At 40.2% G+C, this 24,500-nt stretch overlaps 1 protein-coding gene across 1 annotated transcript in view; it reads right to left on the reverse strand.

The window, feature by feature from the left end:
* lamc3 (laminin, gamma 3) overlaps window positions 1–24,500 on the reverse strand; it is a 128,732-nt gene that overhangs the window by 36,967 nt on the left and 67,265 nt on the right. The window contains exons 10-12 of the mRNA XM_066659020.1: window positions 19,390–19,588; window positions 13,323–13,426; window positions 7,391–7,630 (exon numbers count right to left, since the gene is read on the reverse strand). Coding sequence (XP_066515117.1) covers window positions 7,391–7,630; window positions 13,323–13,426; window positions 19,390–19,588 — 543 coding nt within the window. The remainder of the gene's footprint in view (window positions 1–7,390; window positions 7,631–13,322; window positions 13,427–19,389; window positions 19,589–24,500) is intronic.

Below are 24,500 nucleotides of genomic sequence, written 5' to 3' on the forward strand. Positions count from 1 at the left end.
CGACTCTAAATTAAGGAGACCGCAAACTGTATGAAAGTAAACAGAAACAGAAAGTGCTACAACACTAAAGTTACAAATGAGATTCTGTGGTAATTCAAACATTGAATAAAAATTTACAGACCAGTTAAACTTCAGTCATGTACATGCTACAATCCCATTTCATTCTCATTCATGCCATTCCACCTTAAAAGTTAAAACAGTGCAGCTTCTGAACGAAAAAAACAGTAGCTCTCCAAAATCTATATATTTCCCTATAATCAGGACCATGACCAAAGCCAGCAAAAAGATCACAAAGGTTTGACTTCTATCATTTTTTAAGAGACATTTTGACTGTGTCTGGAATGTTGCAAATGAATGGGACTAGAATGCCATTTACTGATTTTTGAAGGCAGTGTAGACGTATCCTTCACTGCATTACATTCCCCATAATCCTGTGTGTCAGCGTTTGTCAGAAAACGGTGGAAGTAAAATTTTCTGTACAAATGTAAATTATATATATCATTATATATTTTTTCCTGAGCAGATTTTCAATCCATTATACAAGTTGTAATCAGTGAAAAGGAGAAGAAAATAGTCATATTGACAAGACAGAACACCACCTTTACCACAGATGGAGAAGATATGGAAGTGATGAACAATGTTACACTGTATCTCTCCAAACAAAAATGAGATTTGTCAGCTCAGATTTCACTAGAGAGGTCCAGAAAAGCAAACAGAAGCTTGAGTATTTTGGACCATGTCGAAAACATAAATATCACTAGAAGACCATACCTCAAGGACACCTTGCTTGATAATAATTTGTAGTTCTTAGGCCACCCCCACCCCCTCCATCCACTGGGGGTACTGTTTCATTACATTATATTTTGCTTTATGGTTAGGTTTAGGGAAGGTTGCTTTTCCAAACATGGTTGCCAGGTCTTAATCATACAATTTACGAATCCTGGGAAAGCTCTTTACTTAATATATGTACATGTTCACCTTGATCCCTGTCTGTTTGGAGCACATTACGAGCAGAACTTGGAGGAGCTGAAGTTAAAAGAGGAAGAGGAGGGATGGATTTAGTCAATGAAATAATGAATGAGCCACTAAGAATCCTGAAGAGTGCAAACATAGGGGGCTATGATGAAACTCTATCCATATGATTGGCAGGAGTCAGAACCAACTTGACCGCACTTAATAATAACACCTGTCAAAATCAGTCGAGTTGCGCCACACATCGATATGTGCTACTTAGCTGCTCTGTACATGCTGAGACCCACAGTTGTTAATGTTTCCAAGGTCTATTTTTTCATGATAATTCTATTTTCCCTGTGTGCAGTATACAAGTTTAGTCTACTGTTATTATTTGCTTGAGTGCTCTAAAACTGTACATGGTGAATCCAATTAAAAAAGATATTACAACAATTTCTTATCATGTAATTGCCTTATCTTTGCCCTCATATGGGGATTTAGGCTATACACATTTTTCTACTGATATCTGTTTTGGGAACATTTTCTGATATGATACTTTTAGGCTGTGAAAATATCCTATTGCTGTTTAATTGAGGCAGCTGTACCTATAAATGTACACCATGGTAGCACATTTCGACAAGGCAGCGCAACTCGTCAGAACAACTGCTGTTGGTTTTGCAGTCGTGAATGTAAAGTGTAAAGGCTTCCTGGGAATTACACACACTGACGCAAACCCATTTGCAGTTATTTATAAGAAAGGTTTTGCACAGCAAAAGAGATCCACAGCAGCGAAAAAGAGAAAAGACAGACGATTGTTTAGAGACGACGCGTTTATGCTTGGAGTGTGGCTTCTTTTTTTTTGTTGTTTTGTAATTAATTGCTTCATTCACGTTCACTGATCCTAATCAAATGAATGCGTGCGCTTGTGGAGACGAGAGGCAGAGGAAAACGGAATCGAGAAAGAGTATGAGGAAAAAGGAAAAAACAGCAGTGGATGCTGCCTATTTGTTTAGAAGACTAATGTGTGCTCCTATACTGGCTGCTCTCTCTTAATGCATTCGTCCATACGAACACACGGGACCCCGGGCTGCTCTCTGCAGCTACTCCTTCACTTTCCTTGCCAATCATTTGCCCTCTCAGTCACCCTTCTGCTCTCTTCTCTCTACCCTCAGTCCAATTTAATGGATGGGAAGTCTTAAATTAACACTGTCTGGGAAAATGCACGCCAAGGGAGGCACAACAAACACACACACACACACACACACACAGAACTGTTTTTGTACAGCATCAGGACATGGGATCATACATACATTCCCTATACAAATTGCAGTATAGCCATTGATTATTACATATAAACTGTCATCAGGGGTTTCCAAAAACAGACACTTGGCAGACCACTCAAACTGCCCCTTCTGAGACAGTAACTAACTTTGTCCCATAGAGCTATATTAAGCTCCACTCACGATTCAGATCTGAACTAATCCACAGTGGTTCTGTCCACTGACTGTCTGTTAGGAGTTTGGTGTGTTCTCCCCGTGTCCTCCGGGTGCTCCGGTTTCCACCCATGCTCCAAAAACACACGTTGGTAGGTGGATTGGCGACTCAAATTTGTCCATATGTGTGAGTGAATGTGTGTGTGTGTGGCCCTGCAAAGTGCTTGTGCCCCTCCAGGGTGTGTTCCTGCCTTGCGCCCAATGATTACGGGTAGTCTCCAGACCCACCGCGACCCTGACCTGGATAAGCGATTACACATAATGAATGCACAAATTAATAAAAACATTCTCCTGTTCTTTTGTCAGGTTATTCAACAAAAAAGAACCTAAAGTAAAGTAGTTGAATAAAATAACAACTGGCATTTTAATACTACACAACAGTTGCCATTAAATGACAAAGAGCAGGGAAAAGTCTTTTGAATAACGATTACGTTAAACAAAAATGCTATAAACCTTGTTTGTTCACCTAATACCATGGTCCAAAGTCAGTCTTGAAAGTGGATGAGAGCGCATATACTTTTTAGCTAGATTGTTAGCTAACTGTCCTAGAATGGATTGTCTGTATCATCAATCTTCCAAGCCTACCTTGGCTCCAAGTATTTCATAAAAAAGTCTGAAAATATCTAACGTAACTGAAACTTAAGACTGATTTCTGAATGGAATGGAAGCTGTAGGCACAATAACAATTGGGGGCTTTGAAATACTGCATATCATTTGCATTGAGCTATTGTAAATTTTTATACCCTCTCTCACACACTTTCTCTGTCTCTCTCTCTCTCTCTCTCTCTGATACACACACAGCTTGTACATTCATCTGAGGGACATATGCTCAACATCATCAACCCTCCGGCAGTGATGCTACGCTGAAACCGAGACCTCTTTTGTTTTCCTTGCTGCAAATATTAACATTTTCCAATATGTCGTGTTTCGCCGCCGAGCAAACGGCAGCGGCACGAGCGGGAGAACTTTTAATAAATCACAATTATGAAGCACCAGCAAAGACAGCCTCCACTGAACTGTTCTTTTCCTCCAAACAAACACAGCCCCTGCTCACTGACACGCCCAATAACCTATTAATAGTCAATTAGGGCTTAATTTGAATATCAAGCAAAAATGTTCCTGCCATTTTGATTTGTATAATTGGCATGACCTCATGAGAAGACTCAGATGCATTAAAGAGGAAACTAAGGCTGAATTAAACCATGACAGATCATTTTTCATTCGTATTCACTTCATCCTGTTAAGGCTTGCTCTGGGTCTACAGCAAGAAATTGCTCATTCCGGCAAGTTTCATTTTTTTCCTTTTGCTTGTGAAATATCACTGAATAATGTCTCGTGACCATGGCTTTAGAAGTTAGTTGCATTGAAGTTCATTTTTGGAGAGCTTGTGGGGCTGAAACTCAAATAAACCATAAAACACCACCATTTTGGTCGATAAGTAAATAATAACCATGATCAGAAGATTATGTCATTATTGAGAAAGGCCTCCATCCAAAGCCCACACAGACTACATTATAAGGATGCTTTCAAAATGACATTAAATGTATGGCATTTACCAGATGATCCAGTTCAGCGTAAGTAATGCTACAGATGTAGGCGAATGTAGAGGTAGGTTATTGCCCAAAGGCCTGTGGCACAGCCAGAAACTGACCTTTGTGTGTGCTTTGGCACAAACAGGTCAGCACAATTTTTTTCCTTCCATGAATAAGGCACAGCTGCAAACCTTCTGAAGGGGGCCGTAAAGCCGTGATGCCGCATGTGGCTGAGGCTTTTGTGGGCTTCAGTTTTGGCTGACACTTGTGCCTTTCATCCCTCCATCGGTCATGGCTCATGACGTCGATGCTGGTTCACATGGAGGTGGGGAATTAGCTATGGCTGACTAAACGGGCCTTAGTCCAATTTGTGTGGGACCAGGCCCACCGAAGCTCACCCATGGCTCCGCCCCTGCCAAGGACTCTGATTGGTGTAGGGTGGTGTGCTTAATCAACCAACCACAGTTATCACTCTAACTAAACCAGCTACGCCAAACACACATCATGTTGCATGTATGCTACTGGCACAGCAATGCATTTCCAGCAGGGACTCATTTCCGGCCTAATTTTATTTACTAACCTGAGGAAGGTTTAAGCGGTTAAATGGCCCTGAACGGCGCCAATTGCGACTGGCTTTCAATCGCGCTTTGAAGTTAAACAGGCTCATGAATAAATAAATGCTCCAGCTCCTCCTCCTGTTCTCTTGGGATGGCAATTTTTTTCTTTTTTTTCTTTTTTTTCTTCTTTTTTTTTTAAAGCTGGCTTCCTTTCATGTTTTTCTGTCCACGTGCTCGTCCATCTTTGATTCCCTTTTTACTTTACTTTCACCCCTCCCTTGACCTTCCTTCCCCCTCTTTCCTTTTCTGCTTTGAGCAGCTTAATAAATTAGTGCTTCCCTCTAGGTCCCGGCATATTTTTTTTCCCCGCTCTTAAAGCACATCGACTTGTGTCTGACATTAATTTGTAACGTGAAAGTCTTGTACCGAACTAATCACATATTACGCTCATAAGGAGAACGATGAAGGTTTAATTTGCAGCACATTAAGAGAGACTGAAAATTACTCTTCGCAGTGTGTGCACATGAAAAGGGGAGAAAGAGAGAGAGAGAGAGAGAGAGAGAGAGAGAGAGAGAGAGAGAGAGGTAAATCAGACACGTTTTTAACAAGGACACAGTGACTTTGATGCGAAACACTGAAAAGGACCCCTGGTGGAGCAGATCCTAAATGTTAGCGGGAATGAATGTGAGTGAGCATGTACAGCAATGTGCAAAAACCTTAAGCTTTTATTATTAATACATTTATGTATATATATATTTTATTATAATTAATATTAAATGTTAATATACTCCTTACAGACAGTGACCTGAGCCATGGACTGAACCCATAACCTCAGGACACAGCTGGGTGGCAGCTACACTACCTGCTGCCCTGATTATATCCAATACACTGATAAATTACATAGCAACAGATGGGCTACTGTCTGGTCAGTCACTGTAAGCCTTCATGTCTTGGATAAAATGGCCAATCGAGGTTTGTGGATACAAGTAACACATGTTTATACACTGGCACACATAACCACCCCACCACACACAAGTTAACAATAATTAGCTAGGGGCTGTCTAAGAGGGCTAATGAGAAAGAAAGAGGTGAGGGTGAACTTTGGCTTTTCAGTGAGCCTTAAAGTAGGTCAGAGAAAATAAGAGGACACACAGAGAGAGAGAGAGAGAGAGAGAGAGAGAGAGAGAGAGAGAGGGAGAGAGAGAGAGAGAGAGAGGAATAAGAAGGGGAAAGGTGGTACAATGAGGGAAGATTGGGGATGGAATAGTGGAGAGTCACACTAAGTGGCAAAAGTAGAGGGAAATGATGAGGGACAGACAGACACTTGAGAGTTTGGAGTAGGCGTGTGGAGGAAAAAAAATAGGTCCATGACAGTGGAAGAGAATCGACAGCATACAGTCCAGTCCATATTTTGGCAGATTGGCGGACACACACACACCCACTCACACACGCAAATGCAGCTAACAGTCTGAAAGAAAGCGCAGCAGGCTTTAAAACTCAGTGGGGATTCATGGAGATAGGGACCGCCTCGATAATGAAAACCAACGAGCATGTCCTATTTCCCCCAACAGGAACATCACAGCACTAACGCTGCACTGACTGCTGAAACACCAGAGATTGACTGATACAAACAGATGAACTGAAGTTTTTATTTATTTCATTTTTTGAGGAATGTATTTGGTGGATAGTAATTAATAAATTGTAGCTTGTGGTTTGGAATCAGTTATTTGTAATTGTTGGATATTTATAAGTTTTAAATGTGTTGGAGTGCCATTGATTTATTGTAGGTGGTGGACTGATGTAATTAGTGGATTGTAACAGACTATATGTAGTTGCTGGAATATAATAGCAATTTGCTAATTTTAACTGGTGAATTGTACTCTGAATTTTATTTGTGATTTGTTTTTTTTAATGAGGTGAATTGTAATTGATTATGTGTAACAGATGGATTGTAATTGACTAATTGTTTTTTGTTGGTTGTAATTGGAGAATAGTAACTGGTGGATTTTAAATAACTTTTTAAGTGTAGTTGGTGTGTTGTAACTGGTGGACTATAGTGAGTGGACTGTAACCGACTGACTGTAACTGGTAGATTGTAATTGATAAACTGTCATTGTTGGATTGTATTTGATTAACTGTAATTGGTGGTTTGAAACAGATTAAATAGTCGGTTGTTTGTAATTATAATCATACACAAGGAAAGCTGTAAAATATCCTATGCCAGTCCATTAGAGCTTCACATAGGGCCCACCTCACTCTCTTCCTACCTGCAGCCACCAATATTCCTGTTGAATCCTAAACCTCTACACTAAGGTTGCTGTGGTTGTTTATGATCTGATCAGCAACCAGCTATCCTTAACAACTATGGTTACTCATTGACCCAGCCCATTAGTATCCAAACCAGCCTCTGTAACATTAGTTCTTCACAGGGCTCATCAGGTAGGCACCTCCTCTTGTTGGTGTTTTGCCAAATTAAGCCCACAGCACCTCCAGAAGGCTCAACAGTGAAGTCTAGCGTCCCAGACCCACCCCCTTCAAGCCAGCTTTACAGTCCTACATTACCCTTTACCATCAACAATCATGTATCCACACTGGCCTCCCTGGTGATTAAGACTGTACCTAGCCCCACTGGCACCGTTAATTCATGCTCAGTGCCACCATTTCCATGTGAACTTTACATGGTACATCACCAACAATCACAATAGTCTGGCGTCCCAGACCCACCCTTCTCCAAGCCAGCTGCAATTCAGATCTGATAAACTGTATTTGAGATCTGTATATGATGATGTTAATAACCAGTCATTTTCTTTTTGATTAACAGCAGTGTAATACAGACTGATGTAGTACAGTTACTCACCTGTCTCTGGGTGGCAGGTGCCATGTTTGTTACAGTTGCAGGGCACACAGGGGGAGAATGGTCCAGCATTAGGGGTCTCTCTGGTAAAACCCACTGCACACAGCTCACAAAACTGTCCCGCAAACCCAGAGGGGCACACACACATCTCAACCCATGGGGCAAGTGCTCCCTGGTGGGCTTCAGAGTGGTAGACAGTCGGGACAGCAGAAGTCAGGCTCACCCCTGACAGCTGTGAAGTGTCTGTGAGCAGAGATAGAGGAAAAAGAAGAACATAAAAATACAAAGACAACTATTTAGTAGATGCTACATGTGCTGAAGTTTTCAAAAACTGCCAATAGATACAAAGAATAGGGGACTACTAATGACCTGCAAGACCAGATGGACCACCACCACTGTCATAAGATAACAATGTCCTTTACAGTAATAGATACAGCCAAGCAAGTTCATGTCTGTTAGAAATTCAGGGGCTGAACAGAAGGCCTAAATGTTTGAAAATAGCATTCAGAGCAGAGAAAAAAATGTGCAGTGCATGTTGGGGTCTCCAGTGTGGTAATAAAAAACACATAATTACATTGTAAACAAGTTCTCAAGCAAACTACAAAGATTAATGAAACTCTTTTAAGAGGACTGAAGGGAGGCCAATGTGGCTATTCTTTTTAGCATAAACGTCCATCCATCTGTGTAAAGGTTAAATAGTTTTGCTTTTTCAAGTTTAGCGATAGACATTTTGAGTTTAATTGACTTTGGCCCAACTCAGTCACTGCTGTATTGATCGTTCCCATGAAGAAAGGCAAGCACATACAAGATAGGTAATTGAAAGAGCCCAAGGCAGCAAGATAAGATAATGGCATGCAAGCTAGCATGGGGAGCTAGCTGGGATAGCAATCTTAATATACAGCTTTTTTCAAACACCACATGGATAAGCATGAACTTTTATCTTCTATCACATATCCACCCCTGAGGGAAGTGGGAGCGATAGGGAGAATCCATAATTGGTTAATTTTAGCACATGTCCATTTCAAAAATGCTGCCTTGAGGAAAGGCTGGGTCACTGTCTCCAATACTCAAAAACTGGAGGTCTGTTCTTTTCTTCAGGGGCCAGAAACTAGGCTCAATCTCAGCCCTACACTCTAAAAATGAAGGTTATGCTGGAATCTTTGTTGGTTTTTAGTGAAATCATGTTTTTTTGTTTTTTTAATACGTGTATCAGAAGGTTTCAAGGACACACTGTTTTTACAAGAACTTAAAATGAAGAAGATATTTTCTCAAGTACCTGTAAGAGCCTACAAGTACCCAAGAACCTATGGAAACCTTATTTTAGATGTCCAAGATTTTTTCTGTGGATCTTTAAAACATGAGTCACATTTAAAAAAAATGTTCTATGGACATTAGATCTCTGCAAAAACCTTCAATGAAGAGAGACTTTCTTCAAGTGTCCAAGAACCTTTGACAACACAGAATTAGAGATGTTCTAAAACTCTTGGGGTACTCTTGAAGAAATATTCATGTTTCCATTTATTTTTTTTCAAGGACACTCAGTTTCTGCAAGAACATCTGATGAAGTAGTTTTTAGATGTCCACAAATGACCAAGAACACAGAATTACAGATTATCAAGATTTTGAAAGTACCATAAAAAAAGTTACATTTCAATCAGAACATTGGGTTTCTGCAAGACCCTTCAATGAAGGATTTTTTTCAGGGCTATCTCAACAGATGTTCAGGATTTGTTAGTTCCTTGAAGATAATTATGTATCAATAATGTTTTAAGAATGTTAGGTTTCTGTAAGAAATGTCAGTGAAGAAGAAAGTTCTTCAAGTTAGATGCCTTTAAGTGTCCAAGAACCCTCTGGTCACAACAATACAGCTGTTCAAGGTTTTCGGTGGTTCTTAGAAAGCTCACATTTCAAAGGACGTTATGAGGATGTTAGATCTTTGCAAGAACCTTCAAAGAAGAGTTCTTTAAATACCTGTAGGAGCCTACAAGTGTCCAAGAACCTCTGAGAACAAAGAATTACAGAGCAGGTTTGTCAAAATTGTTAAATTCTTAAATGGAGTATAGTGTTCTTCAAGTGCCAATTATGTCCACAAGTGATCAAGACCCTTAAGGAACACATTATTAAAGAGCTTCAATGTTTATGAATTTCTTGTAAGATACAGAAATGTAGAACCCATTGAAACCCAGTGTCCTTGAAACAATTGGATATGTTTAAATTCACTGCTCTCCATATGGCTTCATCACACAGTCCAAACACACACATTGCCAGGTCAGCTGGCTCTTTGAAACTGTGTGTGAGCATCCTGGCCACTGGGGTACATGTGCTTGCAGTGCTTGTCCCAATGGGAGGACTAAATGGAGGGGGGTTATTTTAGGAAGAGCATCCAGCATACAAAAACCTATGCCATGTTAAAGGGGACATTTCTTTAAAGGTGGAATGGTCTGTTTGAGGGGGGAAAACAAACAACAACCTTTGTTTATAAGTGGCTAAAGTGGTTTTATTAGTTGCTTGAATTACCACAGGAACTCATTTGTTAAGATTTGTAGCAATTTGGTTAGATGTCTCAGGAATTTGGAAACATTTCACCTTAAGTAATTTGAAACAACCACAAAAGTCAAAATTACCCACTTTTGGAGCAGGAATAGACCATTATCCCATCTCAGGTTCTTTTATACATTCACAGATACTGGAGCTTTGTAAACACATTCAGACAGTTTTGAGAATGCAAACTGGATTCACTTGTTATATGAACATCTCCTTTCCATATGCACATTTGAACTGACCCTCTGTAGTGACTACTCATACAAGCAGTTGAAAGACAAAGACGATAGGGGTGGGTTTGAAACCAAAGCAGAAAACGCTGCCCATAACTACATTGGTATTCTTCATATTCCTCAAATTCTTTGAACCACATGGTACTGCGCATAACCCGATCTTCCTTGTTTTATATATATCTTATTATATCTATGGGATACAATAGAGTAATTATCACATCTGCTCCACGATAGAGTAGAACTGAACAGAGTAAAACAATGAAGATGGTTCTTGATCCAAATCCACAACACTCTTAGTAGCAAGAACCTGCTCAAATCACAGATTTAGTTTTAGCTCGTCATGTTGTATTCCCTTCAGGTGGGGAAATCATTTGTGACATGGTGGTCTTCTTCACCATGGACAGTAGCTGAGCTAGCTTCTCTCTCTCTCTCTCTCTCTCTCTCTCTGGCTCAGTGAACAAGTGAATCTTTGATAAGTGTATAAATAAATGAAGAAGAGATGAATTAATCAATACAGGCTGAATTGAGTGCTGGAGGAACACGATGGAGGTGAAGGGGTCTCTCTCTTGCTCTCTCATTCAGGTGCCTCAAGCTCCTCTGACTAATGATAAAGGAACAACACCCACACACTCACTCTGTATCCACGCTGGAGCCATCAAACTTTCCTGAGCTCATCTTCCATTGTGCCTACACACACATGTCCACAGTCATTTTTAGCCACAGCTACACACAGGGGATACACTGGGCCTGAAAATGCGTTTTGTTTATTTGAGCTATAATTTGCAGTAAATGTAATACAGTCTTAGTGAAATTCAGTTTGCTGTGCACTGTATAGGTTTATAGAATGGGGCTAGAGACGGGACATATTTTGAGAGAAACTTGAATTTGGTGTGCACTTTTTTAAAGTAGACATATTATGAGAAAATCACTTGTTCAGTGCACATTCATTTGGGGACCTGGAGCCCACTAACCCACAAAGTGTGAAACAAGACCACACTGTCAACTTTTCGTGGACTTTGGATTTGTAAAAAAAAAAAACCAAGATGTTTGGATTTTGGTCTGCTTCTGACGTTAAGCGCAGACTTTAAAATTGTCTCGCCTCTTCCTCTGAGTCTATCCAATCTCAGCACAGGGCCTGTGTCTATATGAAAGCGTAAAGACAAGATTACAGATTAAATATGGAGAAAACGAGATCGGAGAAATAAACAATCAAGCGAAAACTGTTAAAACCAAAGCTTCTGCTTCTTCCTTGCTTCTCACTCCTGGGCACTCGGGCTGATTTACTGTGGCTCATTCTCATTAAAAGGAACAGATGGTGAAACCGGTCCTTCTGAACAGGGCTGTTTAGACAGGGGGAGAATGCAGTGGTGTTGGATCCTTTTGATATTTGAACAAACGCATCAGAGGCATTTCAGTAAGACCCAAGTGTTCACTTCTGGAAAGGAATAGTAGAATTTGCCCCTTTAAATATTTGCCTTTTTTTTTTGCCATTATTTATAAATGGTTCTAACTTTTTTTATTCATCTCCACTGTTTCTTAATTTGTTTACCTACAATTTACAACTGCTCTTTATTTGAGTTTAAATCAAAAAGGTTTTATTTTTAACTGAGTAGAAATTAGTAGAAATTATAATAAATAATAGTAATAGTGGAAATAATTTTACAAGCAATTGACCAGTCACCTGAGTTTTTTTTTTTTTTAATGAGTACAATTTAAATAATAGTAGTTCAAGAAATATTGAAATAATATATATATATATATATATATATATATATATATATATATATATATATATATATATATATATATATATATATATATATATATATTTAATGAATATACATACATGTGTACATTAGACAAAACAGTTCTAGGCTAACGTCATTTTGCTAAACTCCTCAGAGTTGGGGGGCTCCTGAGTGGCAAAGGCAGTTGTTCAATTTTAAAAGATGCCTAATCTGTGTAAGATGGACCCCTCTCCCATTGGTAAGACATCTATCAGCTGATGTGACAGATCTATGAAGTTTGCATTCTCCTGAAAAACCAAACAAAAAAAAAATCACCTCCACATTCCCGAGTCTCTTGGCACTGTGTGTAACTGAGGGAAATTTTGTGAAAAGGTGGAACTGAAAATGACTAATAATTGGGGAGAATGGTGTTGAAAGGTGGTAATACGTAGTTTCATTCATAATTCTAGTGTAAATATATGGAGGAGGAATGTACAATAAGGATATAAAACCTTGTTGTTTTCACATTGTTGGTAGCCCTGAAAAAATAGAGCTTCTCTACCTCACTAAATCCCAATTTAACCCCTGGCTACACAGTCTCAGTCACACACACACACACACACACACACACACACACACACACACACACACACACACACACACACACACCAGCTAGCCCATATCTCTCTCTGGCAGTTGTCGTGCATCGGTAAGTCGAGCTGTCAGAGAGCGTGTCGCCGAACAAAGCGGCTGTGGTTGTAGCGGAACATTTGACAAATGAATAATAATGGGCTAATAATCCATTTCGTGTGAGAGAGACAATGGAAAAAAGCAGAGGAAAAAAAGAAGGGCATTCTTTGTAGAATTCTTCTTGTTATTGCCTTTTCACAGCTTTCAGGTGATAAGCCACCTCCAGTGCTGTTTGGGGATTAGAATTTAAGCCATTACAACTTTTGCTAACACAGGGGTCTTCAGTTCAACTCCTGAAGGCCTAACAAATGTGTGCTTGCTTGAGAAAACCATACAGAGATTAGCATTAAAATATTTACAATATAGATTCTAGTAATAAGTACCGTGAAATTCTGTATTCCAACACTCCAACCTTAACCCTAACACTAAACCTAATTATAATGCTAAACAGTTAGATTAAAAATAAACTTAGCAATAGCAGGTTTTTCTGTGTAATGGCCCCAAAACCATTTACAGCACTGTTTCTGCAGCTCTTCTACATGTAAATAATAGAGTTGTGTGGAATTTGTGAAACAGCTCCACCAGTGGATGGGAGCCTCCGATTCAGCTCCTGAAATCCCTATAAATATGTGGCTGAATCTACCTACTACAGTATTAATAAACAATCACACACACACACACACACACACACACACACACACACACACAAACACACAGAGTAAGAGAGAGAGAGCATTCACTCACAGTTTTGTCCACCTTCGTTGCTGATGCGCAGTGCAGTCAGGTTGCTTAGCATTCGTCGAAACTCAAACGGAGTCAGAGATGGATGTACATCCTTTTCGCTTAACCTGTGAATAGAGTTTCAGGTGAATGCAATTAATGTGTGTGTGTGTTTGAGGGCTAGTGTGTGTGTGTATGTGGGCAGACAAACAGACTCCAGTGCACTGCTGTGTCTGATCCACTAGTACCAACACACTCTAACTAATCACCACCACCACATCAGTGTCATGCAGTGTGAGGATGATCAGCCACTCAAATAATGAATAATACCTGGCCTGTGGTGCTCTGTAGGGGTCCTGAGTACTGCAGGACAAAGCTAAAGGGGACTAACAAAGTCCTTTGGCTTTATTACACCAACCAGCCTTCTTAGAAAGACAAGCCTTTGCATAGTAAATGTTCCACACTCCAAAGTTCAGTGTTAGAAAATGGTGGTATATATGGTGGCTTGCTTATACTCACAGTCCAATAATCCCTCATTCAGTGATGACTTTTCTTCTGTTTTGTCTATATCTTTTGATGACCTCTAAAGGGCTGCACAGCTTTTCACCCCACAAAATATATTCCCTTACATCCTGCTTCATATTCTCTCCCTCATTTCACTTCTCATCACCTGTTCACTTTCTACTCCTCCGCTCTGATCCCTTGCTACTTACAGCTTGATTAAAATTAGCTGATATGAACACGCCCTCACTGACAGGGCACAGGTTTTAAAAATCTGTCAGGGAACATTACCGTAGTCTGGTGATGACACACACACACACACACACACACACACACACAAAAAAAACACAATCTTGTATCTGTGTATTGTGAGAACATAACATAGACTTTCACGATGTAAGTGTGAAGAAAGGTTTGGTCCCCACAACGTGACATATTTCTAGTACGCATACACACATATGCAGTTTGTTTCCATGCATTGTGGGGACATTACCTTGAAGTACCTTCATACATTATTGTGGAGACTCACACCAACTTTCATCCTTAAAACTTAATAACGTTTGCCTAACCCTAACCCTAGATCGTACTTTAAACCTGACCCTACCCTAACCCTAATCCTAATCTTGTCATAACCTTATAATGTCTTCATCATAGAATTTAATGATGTACAGCTTAAGGAAGACAATCCCTGCAATGTAAGGATGTAAACACATGGTTGTCCCCACAATGTGAGTGAAACCTGGTTCTTACAAACACACACAATCACACTGTCTCACATTCGCGCGTGCACAGATGTCGTGACTCCGGCTGCTTCATCATGTTTATTCATGAAGTCCACACCCCGCTGATAAACAGACAGAAATATCTGATAACAAGTAACCCACACACACAAACACCCTCACTCACGGTCTTCACACTCGCGAAGTTCACACTGAGATCGCTCCAGCTCCACAACTCCTATCCCCACCAGCTCAGCCAGACAGCTTCAAGAAATGGAAGCTAATTATAAGTCCTGAAAAGATCAGACGGCCTTTTTATTTTAGCTCTGATGTATTTTCACCAAGATTTGTGCCATTAGAGAGATAAGACAGCAGGGAAGGTAGCAATGTCTGTAAGTAAGTTACATGTAACTTTTTGCTTTCGTTCACTGGTCACTTTATTAGAAACACCAGAATGTCATGGCTTAACTTTTACAAATGGACACCAGCTCTTCGAGTATTGCTTTGGGAATTAAAGGTATCTGTAGGTAATTTGTTCCTGCGCATGATCCAAGTAACCTCAGTCCATTAAAACTGAGCTGCTCTCTCTGGAGAGGCCAGGCTATTGTTCTCAGAACCTCAGCAGCTTCTTTGATTGATTTGCAAACATACTTTAGTCTCTTCATCTTCTTCTTCCTCTTCCTCTCATCAGCCTTCTGCAGCCCTATATACCCATTAGAGCATTAGAAAAGCCACACGTTAATCCTTTGGTGTTAGATTTGGTGTTTGGGTCTGTACTCGTTCTCCTTGATCAAAATGACCTTGCAAAATAACAGCCCCTACTGGCCAACAATAGCTAAAAAAACTAAAGCACCAGCATGTGTGAAAACAATGCATTTTTTAAGAGTTACAACACTACAGCATATTAAATTATGAACTTTGAAAAGAGTTGAAGATATGCAGAGGTAGAAACAGAGCTGGAAATGTGACAATGTCACAGATACATCTCTCAGGCCTTGTCCATATGAATATATATTTTAAAGCATTTTTTAAACCATGATTTTCTAAAAATAACATCCAATGTCTGGTTAAAAAAAGAAGAGAAATTATGCTCCCGAGGTATACCATTGCTATCAGATGAAACACTATAGCAACAATACAGCTTTAGTTTTACTGTCAATTGTGAATATTTTTCTTTTAAATGGTAAACTGAGATCAGATTTAATCTTATATTTGAGTATAACTACATCTCATATGGCAGTCATAAGATTATGACATCCTCCTTGTTTCTACACCTCCACTGACCATACAGAAGCCCTTTGTAGCTCTACAGTTACAGATTGTAGTCCATTTAATTAGTAGTAATTTGTTTACAACTTTCACCCTGTTATTTAATGGTCATGCCCTCCTCAGGACCACCACAGAGCAGGTATGTTTTAAAATCATTCTCAGTGCTACAGTGACACTGGCGTGGTGTTGTTGTGTTATTTTGTGTGAGTGGATCAGACAAAGCAGTGCTGTTGGAGTTTCATAAACACTCACTGTCTACCATTTTAGAAACACCTACCTTGTGGGTTCTCTTTGTAGATGTAAAGTCAGAGAGAGTAACTATTATCTGTTGTTTCAAAGTTTGTGTTGGCTATCCTCTAGCCCTTCATCAGTGGACACAGGATGCTGTTAATGGACTACTGTCAATCCAGCAGCAACATTGAGGGGTTTTTAAACTCCAGCAACAGTACTGTGTCTGATCCACTAATACCAGTGCAACACGCATGCTATGGTTGATCAGGGTATATGCACACTCTACAAATGGGCCAATAATCACGCTCTTAGCACTCTTAGCATCAGAAGGTTGGGAACAGAGTCAGCTAGTGTATCACAGCTCCTGTGGAGATAACCATCAATGAGCCCATTCTCCCCAAGCGGCAATTTGCTCCGTTTTTGAAAGCCCCCGGCAACTGGCCAAGCTCATACAATTATGAGCCCCTGCCACACTTATTATGCCTAATGTGTCCCACAATTAGGCGACGGAGCGTAATTATACTGATAGCGCTTCTTGAGTCTTTTCAGTTAATTGAATTAATCAAGGCACATGGAAAGGAATCAGAGATGAGACACTGAGAAAACAGATTCCTACGAGCATCTGTGGTCATCTGTGTTTCTATTTGTTTTTTTGTTTTTTAAAGACATCATTAATTATTACCAACATCTTTCAGAATTGTATAGCATGGACCATCTGATTAAAGGCATTGTTAGTATGTGATGTGTTCCAGGCCGCTGTCAATGACAATAATTGCCAACACCACATGGTCCAGCATTTGTGGACACCTGCGCATCTGGCATTTCTTCTAATATCCATGGTATTAATAGGCAGTTTGTCCCTTTTCTGCTCTTCTTAGAAGGGTATACGAGAGATTTTGCAACTTTCTTTGAGGATCTGATGGCATTCAGCCAGATAAACATTAGTAAAGTCAGGCACTGATGTTGGGTGATTAGTTCTGCATCACAAACACTCCCGTTCATCCCAAAGTGTGCACTGCATGGTGCTTAGGGCAGAACAGTACTTCTATGTTTTTACATGCATTGCCCATTTAATACACTCCACTGACCATATAGGTGCACTTTGTAGTTCTACTATTACAGAATGCAGTCCATCTGATGCTCTGCATACTTTGTTAGCCAACTCCCACTGTTGTCTTCAATGCCTACCCAACACTGTAATGACAATGATGTGTTGTATGTTTGTTACTGTGTGTTGCACTGGCTTGGTGGGTGAAACAGGGTGAAAGGGAGTTAAAGTATGCAGAGCAACAGATGGACTAGCTTCTATAATTGAGTGCTCCTGTATGGTAGTTGGGGCTGGCAAAATAGACAATAAGTGTAGAAACTAGCTCTTTTTATTTGTATTTCTTTTTTGATTGGTGAATTAATTATAAGTGAAAAAATTGAAATTGGAAGCAAAACCACACTGTGTAATATCCAAAATAATTTTGTATAAGCCCCACAGCCTGCCACTTTTCATAACACAACTCACTCTCCAACTGTTAAAAGATTAACACACTGCACCCATTGAAAGGTCTCTATTCACTGCCTATTTTCAGCACTTTGATATGCAAATGAACTCATGAAGCTGAACAACAATTATGGAACCAGTGTAATGGGTTTTGTACAAATATGCACATTGCAACAAACACAGAACAAACAGGTATCAGGTGTATTTCATTTAATTCTTTTTGCTTTTTATTATGTTTTGCATTTTTTCACCATAGTTCACATATCACCCATTAGCCCCATTGGCTAAGACCCCCAATCACACACAATGCCACCCAGCTGGGAGGGTGCAGGCGAATGTATGCGTCATCAGAGACACAGGAGCCAAAGACAGCTACTTCTTTTTGAACGGTTGCTAACACAATGCCCCTGGAGAGTTCAACACGCATGCAGGAGAATGCTAACTGCCCAGATCTAGTCAAGTGCCACTTCTGCATAGATCCATAAAAACATCTCTTTTTCTTAGCATGCATGAGTGTTATGCAGGACTGCGGAGCTGTGCTTCAAGTAAATGCTGATTGGCTGTCCAGTAGCCATGGTTATAAGAACCACATGACCTAGCATGGAGACCACACAAAATATTTTGAGGATGGTTATAGCACCCGAAATAGCAACAGTGTAATATTTGTGTGGATACTGCCCCCTGGTGCACAAGTTCACCTTTGGGTTAATCGGAAGTCATAAATCTGGATCTTGGATCCAGGTCAGGATTTTAAAATGGCCGGCTGGTGTGACTGCAACTGCTAATGCAGCTGACTGGCCAGGTATAATGTCACTTTAAAATCCTGGACTGGAACCGGTATCCAAGCACAGATAAAAAAAAAATACAGAAAAGGTATCTACTTAACATCTCTATAATTACTTACACATCTATGAGATCAGATGGAAAAACAATAGTCTCCTGCTGCTCAATTGTAGAAGTCATTTCATAAACGTCTCTTCTATAGTAATAATGGAGATCTCAGTAACACCAAAAATCTTATGTCTCCTTTTTGTCTGATTTCTTCTTAGGAATTTTAGGAGAAAAACAATTATGTCACCTGAGCCATTACAGAGCAACCTATGAGCAATAAAAGTTTCCTCTGGGAAGGTCTGAATTTAAAGACCTCTGGGTTAAAGGATACTTGCTGAAACCTAGTCTGTGTCTGACGCCTGCACAGAAAAGCAGACGGTTACATTGATCTTCACAAAAGTTTAAACCAGAATTAGCTGATGTCTGCACTGGTTAGAGTTATGTTTGAATTGAGGGAAGAGGGAGGGCCATCCTACCCAGTTGTTTTATACTTTCTTGGACTCCTGTCCTTGGATATCTGAACCATAACTAGGAATTGATCTGGCAGTCCCAGTACAGGGCCAACATTTAGAGCGTGGTGCCACTTAGGCATTAACAGCCTTTTTACCTCTATATCCTCTTTGCATTAGTACACACCGTTCCGGAACACACTCTGAGGATTTGATTCCATTCAACCACAAAAGCATAAGTGTACAAATGTGAAATTATAAGTTCTGGATCACAAATGCCACTAATCTTTCCAAATAAAAAGGCATGTTGCTCTGTCAAGCACAGTGTGTTGGAAGGGTTTCTACACTTATCTATGGACATTATACAACTTAGCACATATGAGTCTGAATGGATATGTAGCTGTATCAGCCAGTACAGAGAAAAGGAAAGATAAGAAGACCCTTTAAAAATGAATTAGTAAGAAACTATGTTTCCTGCAGTTTTCCAAATGATGAATTGACTTCCCCAGCTCCTAACTCAACAATACTGAACGTTTTTGGAATTACCAGGATTGTTGGGACTCTAGGTGACCCAGACACACATTTACACCCACACATACCTGAGAGTGAAGGTGTTTTGAGGTGTTTGGCCCAGTCCATTGTCCAGATCTTGGTCTGAATACAGCCTGGCACTGACTGATATTCTGGATCCTTCCAGGATCACTATCACACTCCTTGGCAACAGCTCCTTTGCTTCAGCCGTGAAAGACAAGGAGAGGTGCTGCCTGTAACTCAGCAGCTGGTTCCCTGTAAACCTTCCTATTAGACAAGACAAAATAGAAAACAGTATTCTTCATTAGAGCTCATTAAGGTTCCATAGGGAGCTGACACTTTTCTGATATATACAAGTAATATAGCAAATGTAATGGTGCAATATCCACGGCAGCAGCAGGTGGGCTGTGTGGGATGTTCATTGTTGGTAGATCCCTCTCAGCGCTGCGGTGACAATGAGGTAATAGTGATGTGTTGAGCAGGTTCAAGTGGATCAGACACAGCAGGGCTGCTGGAGTTTTAAAACAGCTCAGTGTCACTTCTGAACTGAGAATAGTCCACCAACCCAACAGCGTCCTGTGTCCACAGAGTAAGGACTAGAGGACGACTAACACAAAATGTGCAGTAACAGATGAGCTACTGTCTCTGATTTTACATTCATAATGTGGATTAATGAGGTAGGTGTGTCTTAGAGTGGACAGTGAGGGCACATAGTGTTTAAAAAAGTCCAGCAGCACTGCTGTGTCTGATCTATTCTTACCGGCGCAACACACATTTACAAACCAGCAGCACCTCAGTGTCCCTGCAGCACTGAGGATGATCCACCATCCAAATCATACCTGCTTTGTAGTTGTCCTGTGGGGGCCCTGACCATTAAAGAACATGGTGAACTTGACTATTGATCTAGTGTGACTCGATTAAACATAATCTATCTGTGTGTGTGTGTGTGTGTGTGTGTGTATGTGTGTGTGTGTGTGTGTGTGTGAGAGAGAGAGAGAGAGAGAGAGAGAGAGAGAGAGAGAGAGAGAGAGAGAGAGAGAGAGAGAAGAGAGACTACAAACATGATCTGAGGATGTTTAAATCCCATGATTCAAGGAACTGGGAAGCATGGCAGCTACACCCAGACAAGTAGGAGGGTCGAAGATGTGTATGTGTGTGTGTGTGTTTATGAAAGAGAGAGAGAGAGAGAGAGAGAGAGAGAGAGAGAGAGAGAGAGAGAGAGAGAGAGAGAGAGAGAGAGAGAGACAGGACGGGTATAATCGCCTCTCATCTCCTCCTGCCTCATTAAAGAGCATTAACAAGACTTCAAAGAGCCCCCACAGTGTGCTCCCTCTCCCTCATACACACACACACTCGCGCAAACACAGTTATTTCTGTCCAGGGCATGTGCTGTACATCTCCGACACTTTGAATTTCGCAGTGTACCATGCTTATTTCACAAAAAAATTTTTGAATGTAAATCCGAGCCGTAATTATAAGGACGCCTTGGACTTTAACTGTTAAGCAGTTTTGTGAGATGGAAGCTTTTCATTAGTTCTAATGTGCTGCCTTTATAGTGCTAATAAAAGTGGGCTAATGGCTGCTGTTGAGAACCCACTTGCATGTGTTATTGTCTTGTATTTTCCCACTCTTCCTGCTAGTCAGCAAATGGACTGCTAATTAGCATTAGTTGGTATACATCCCTGGCCTGGGTTCTCTTATTATTTGTGACAACAAGCCTTTTAAATGGGCCCTATACAATTTAAAAAAAAAAAAATATTGTTTCCCTACCTCTTCTTATACCTTTAAATGAAAGTTTCCAAACACTTTTAGACAATGCCATCAAATCCTCACAGCAATGGTCTAACAACTATTAGAGGTAGGACACTGGAAAAGGTGTCCAAATATGTTACAAATTCAATCTCTCATTGTCTGTAACCACTTAATTCAGATCAGGGAGCTGGAGAAAACCTACGTAGACACAGAGAGAACACTCTGCACTTCTCAAGCACAGTGATCCTGAGGTTGACTGAACCCAAGACCCCTGGACCCTTGTGCTGTATGGCTATTGAGTCACACCTTGCTGCCTTCATTTGACAATGCATTGGATGTTGATTTAAAATGGGTTATTTTTTTTATGTCTTATGTTCCATAGAAATGACTATGGAGTGAATAACATGGTGTATTTACATACAGTACTCAGTTTACAAATCCGCACTGACCCCTATATTCTGTTTGTGTTTTTATGCACCACATCCATTTGTACAGTTGAATAATGTGCTAATATATAATAACATGCAAACAATGTGCTAATATATTTACCCACATTCTTCTGCAATGTCAGCCTAACAGAGACCTGCTATTATGATGTGACATTTAAAACTCTATTATTTTGTCCATGTAAACAGATCCACTGTTCCTGGCATCACGATTTACACCTACTTAAATGTTTAATTGCAGCTGGCTAAATCCAATAGTTTGTTTATCCCCTCATTTGAATGTTCTATTTAAATTTACAGAAATCCCAGGGGGCAGTATTAGGATTAATGTCATTCATGTTTTTTTTAGTTTTCAAAAGACTGGTGAAATTTTGATTTAGAAATAATCCACACAATATTTATTATTCTTGCAGTAGTAATGTTAGGAGTCTTGCCCACGGACTCTTATTGGCCTAAGCCTGATGTTGTTACCTAAGCTGGGAACTGAATGGGCTCCTACTACATTGTAGCACAAGACTCTAGATGGCAAGCTGGTGGGGCTCACTATGCCCTAGGAACAACTACTTAGACCTGGGAGGTGGAGTTCAGAGCTAAGCCCAGAGCTGCACAACCATATGTCTGTGATCACATGGCTCTCCTCACTCAATTCAGCTCTTATTACCTGTCTGCAAACTCTCAATTGGAAACATCTGGTGGGGATGTGCCGGCAGGTATTAAAAACTTGAGAGAACTGAGGAGTGAAGAAAGAGAAAAGCTTCAGACTCTTGCACTCGGGCCTCCCAGTTAGTGCACAGTTGAACCTATCATCAGGTGATGACTGTTTCTAACCACAGTGATATCTCAGCCGTCCAAGGCTGGAAGTCTTAGAGAGCACATTAGGCCTTACTCTCCTCTTTCCCCCAACATTTTGTTCAGGGTGCTGACTAGCAAGGGCATCTAACAACTTATGTGACAGATCTGGACAGTTTGCGTTCTCCTCCAGCGAGTTAAAATGTTCAGAGTTGTTGTGTCAGCAGCATTTTTGAAAGGAAGCTGTGGGTTCTTTAATGTAACTATGAATATATGGCACTGTTTGCAATTGGAGGTTGAATAGGAAATGAAAGAAATAATTAATCATTTGAATTCACCCATTATTCCTGCTAAAATATCCAGATATTATGAGAGTGATATAAACATAGACAGAAACAGCTGTCAAAGGCCTGGAAACTTCTTAAAGCTTGCCAAAATAACACCATAAATGGATCATGGATTGGATTGTTATTATCAGAATAACTCCATATGATTATGGACTAACCTGATTTTAATTGCAGTAAGCTGCATAGATGCCTTCTAGTGAATTATATATCCAATAATGTATGGTGAGTGGGGATTAATTTCATTCCAACTTCTCCACAACTATAGCCATGAGCTTCACTGTATCACTCAGTTAAACCCCTTCCAGATTGGGATGTCCTCATGTAACTGAGACTACCTACTGTTCCTGCCAGCTACAAATCAGATCATCATATGCCCCTCAAATCAGATCATCACATGCCCCTGAGAGGTTCTCATTTATCTCTACTTGCCTCTGCACCAAATCCCCAAATGTGTTTGCTGTAACCTGCCTGAGACAAACCACTACAAAACGTCCTCGCCTCAGACAACCCGCCGGCTTGTTAAACACCAAGTGCTGGTGTGTTTTTCCACTCCGCACCCCCTTGCTCCACCTGCAGAGATGAGGCAATGACTCATCTGAGACAAAAAGCTGGGGAGACAGCGAGCATACCCGCAGGGTTCCCATTGTCTTCAGGTCTAACTCCCCGCCACCTCTCCCAGAGATGCCGTGTGCAAAACTTTAGTGCCTGTGGAGAAGTGCAGAACTTTGACTTGAAAGACAAATGCCCACCACGGGAGACCCTCGTCTGCTGCCGGAGAAAGACAACTCAGATTTGACAGTGTTCCTCATTACTCCAAGTCTAGGCTGATCCAGAATTATTCTTCCAACATCAGTACCTTACCTCTCTAATGCTCTTGTTGCTGAGCATTAAATCAGATCATACAGCAGTGTTCTAATACTCTTAAAAAAGTATTCTTCTTCTATTTTACAAACTGGATATTTTGACAATACAACACTTTTTGGTGGCATCTAGAAAAAAAAACCCTATAGGGCTACATTTCTATTAATTTGAAGAACCTGCAACCATGCAACATTTAAATCAATTAAATCAGGCAAAGAACCCTTGTGATTCTATATAGAACCACTGGCATTGATAACGAACCCTTGAAGAAGTCACTTTTTTAAGAGCATTAGAACACTCCTGTAGGATCTGATTTAATTCAGCAACAAGAGCATTAGAGAAGTAAGGTATTGATTTTGGAAGAATATGTATAATCCTCTACAGCTCGTTTTTATGAGTACATCAATCTGAAGTACACATTTACCATGCAACTGACACTTGGTTCTATATCTAACAGTTGTCTAGGAGCCTCATGTAAATGATCTCTCTTTGAGTGTTGTTTCTCCAACAAGCTTCATAAGTAACTGAAAATTTGGATAGCTTTGTTTTACACATCTATCTGAATTACTACTGTTAAATTGTTCTGAAATGATTTTGTGTTCAAACTAAACAGGATAGTCCCATTGAGATCACTGATCACTTTTACAAGGGACACCTGGCCAAAAATAGCAACACAGAGTTACAACAAATAATACACACAAAAACATGCTAATGCTAATATGCTGAGGCTAACATGCTGATGCTAATATGCTATCTACTAACAGTTTTTGTGTGCAAGCCATGCCTACAGTTTGTGTTTTCTTTTTTTCATCAGTTACCACATTTGTGGGTGTTCGTCAAGTCTTAACCAACCAAGAACCAGTCAAATTTGGTTGGCGCACTACCAGGATAACCAAAGTGTCATTACAGTAATAATGTTATTAGTTAGTAATTTGATAAATATTGACTTTTGAGCATTTGTTTATAATGAGAAAAATGGCTAGG

This window comes from Hoplias malabaricus, chromosome 2 (assembly GCF_029633855.1).
Source record: "Hoplias malabaricus isolate fHopMal1 chromosome 2, fHopMal1.hap1, whole genome shotgun sequence".
NCBI lineage: Eukaryota > Metazoa > Chordata > Actinopteri > Characiformes > Erythrinidae > Hoplias > Hoplias malabaricus.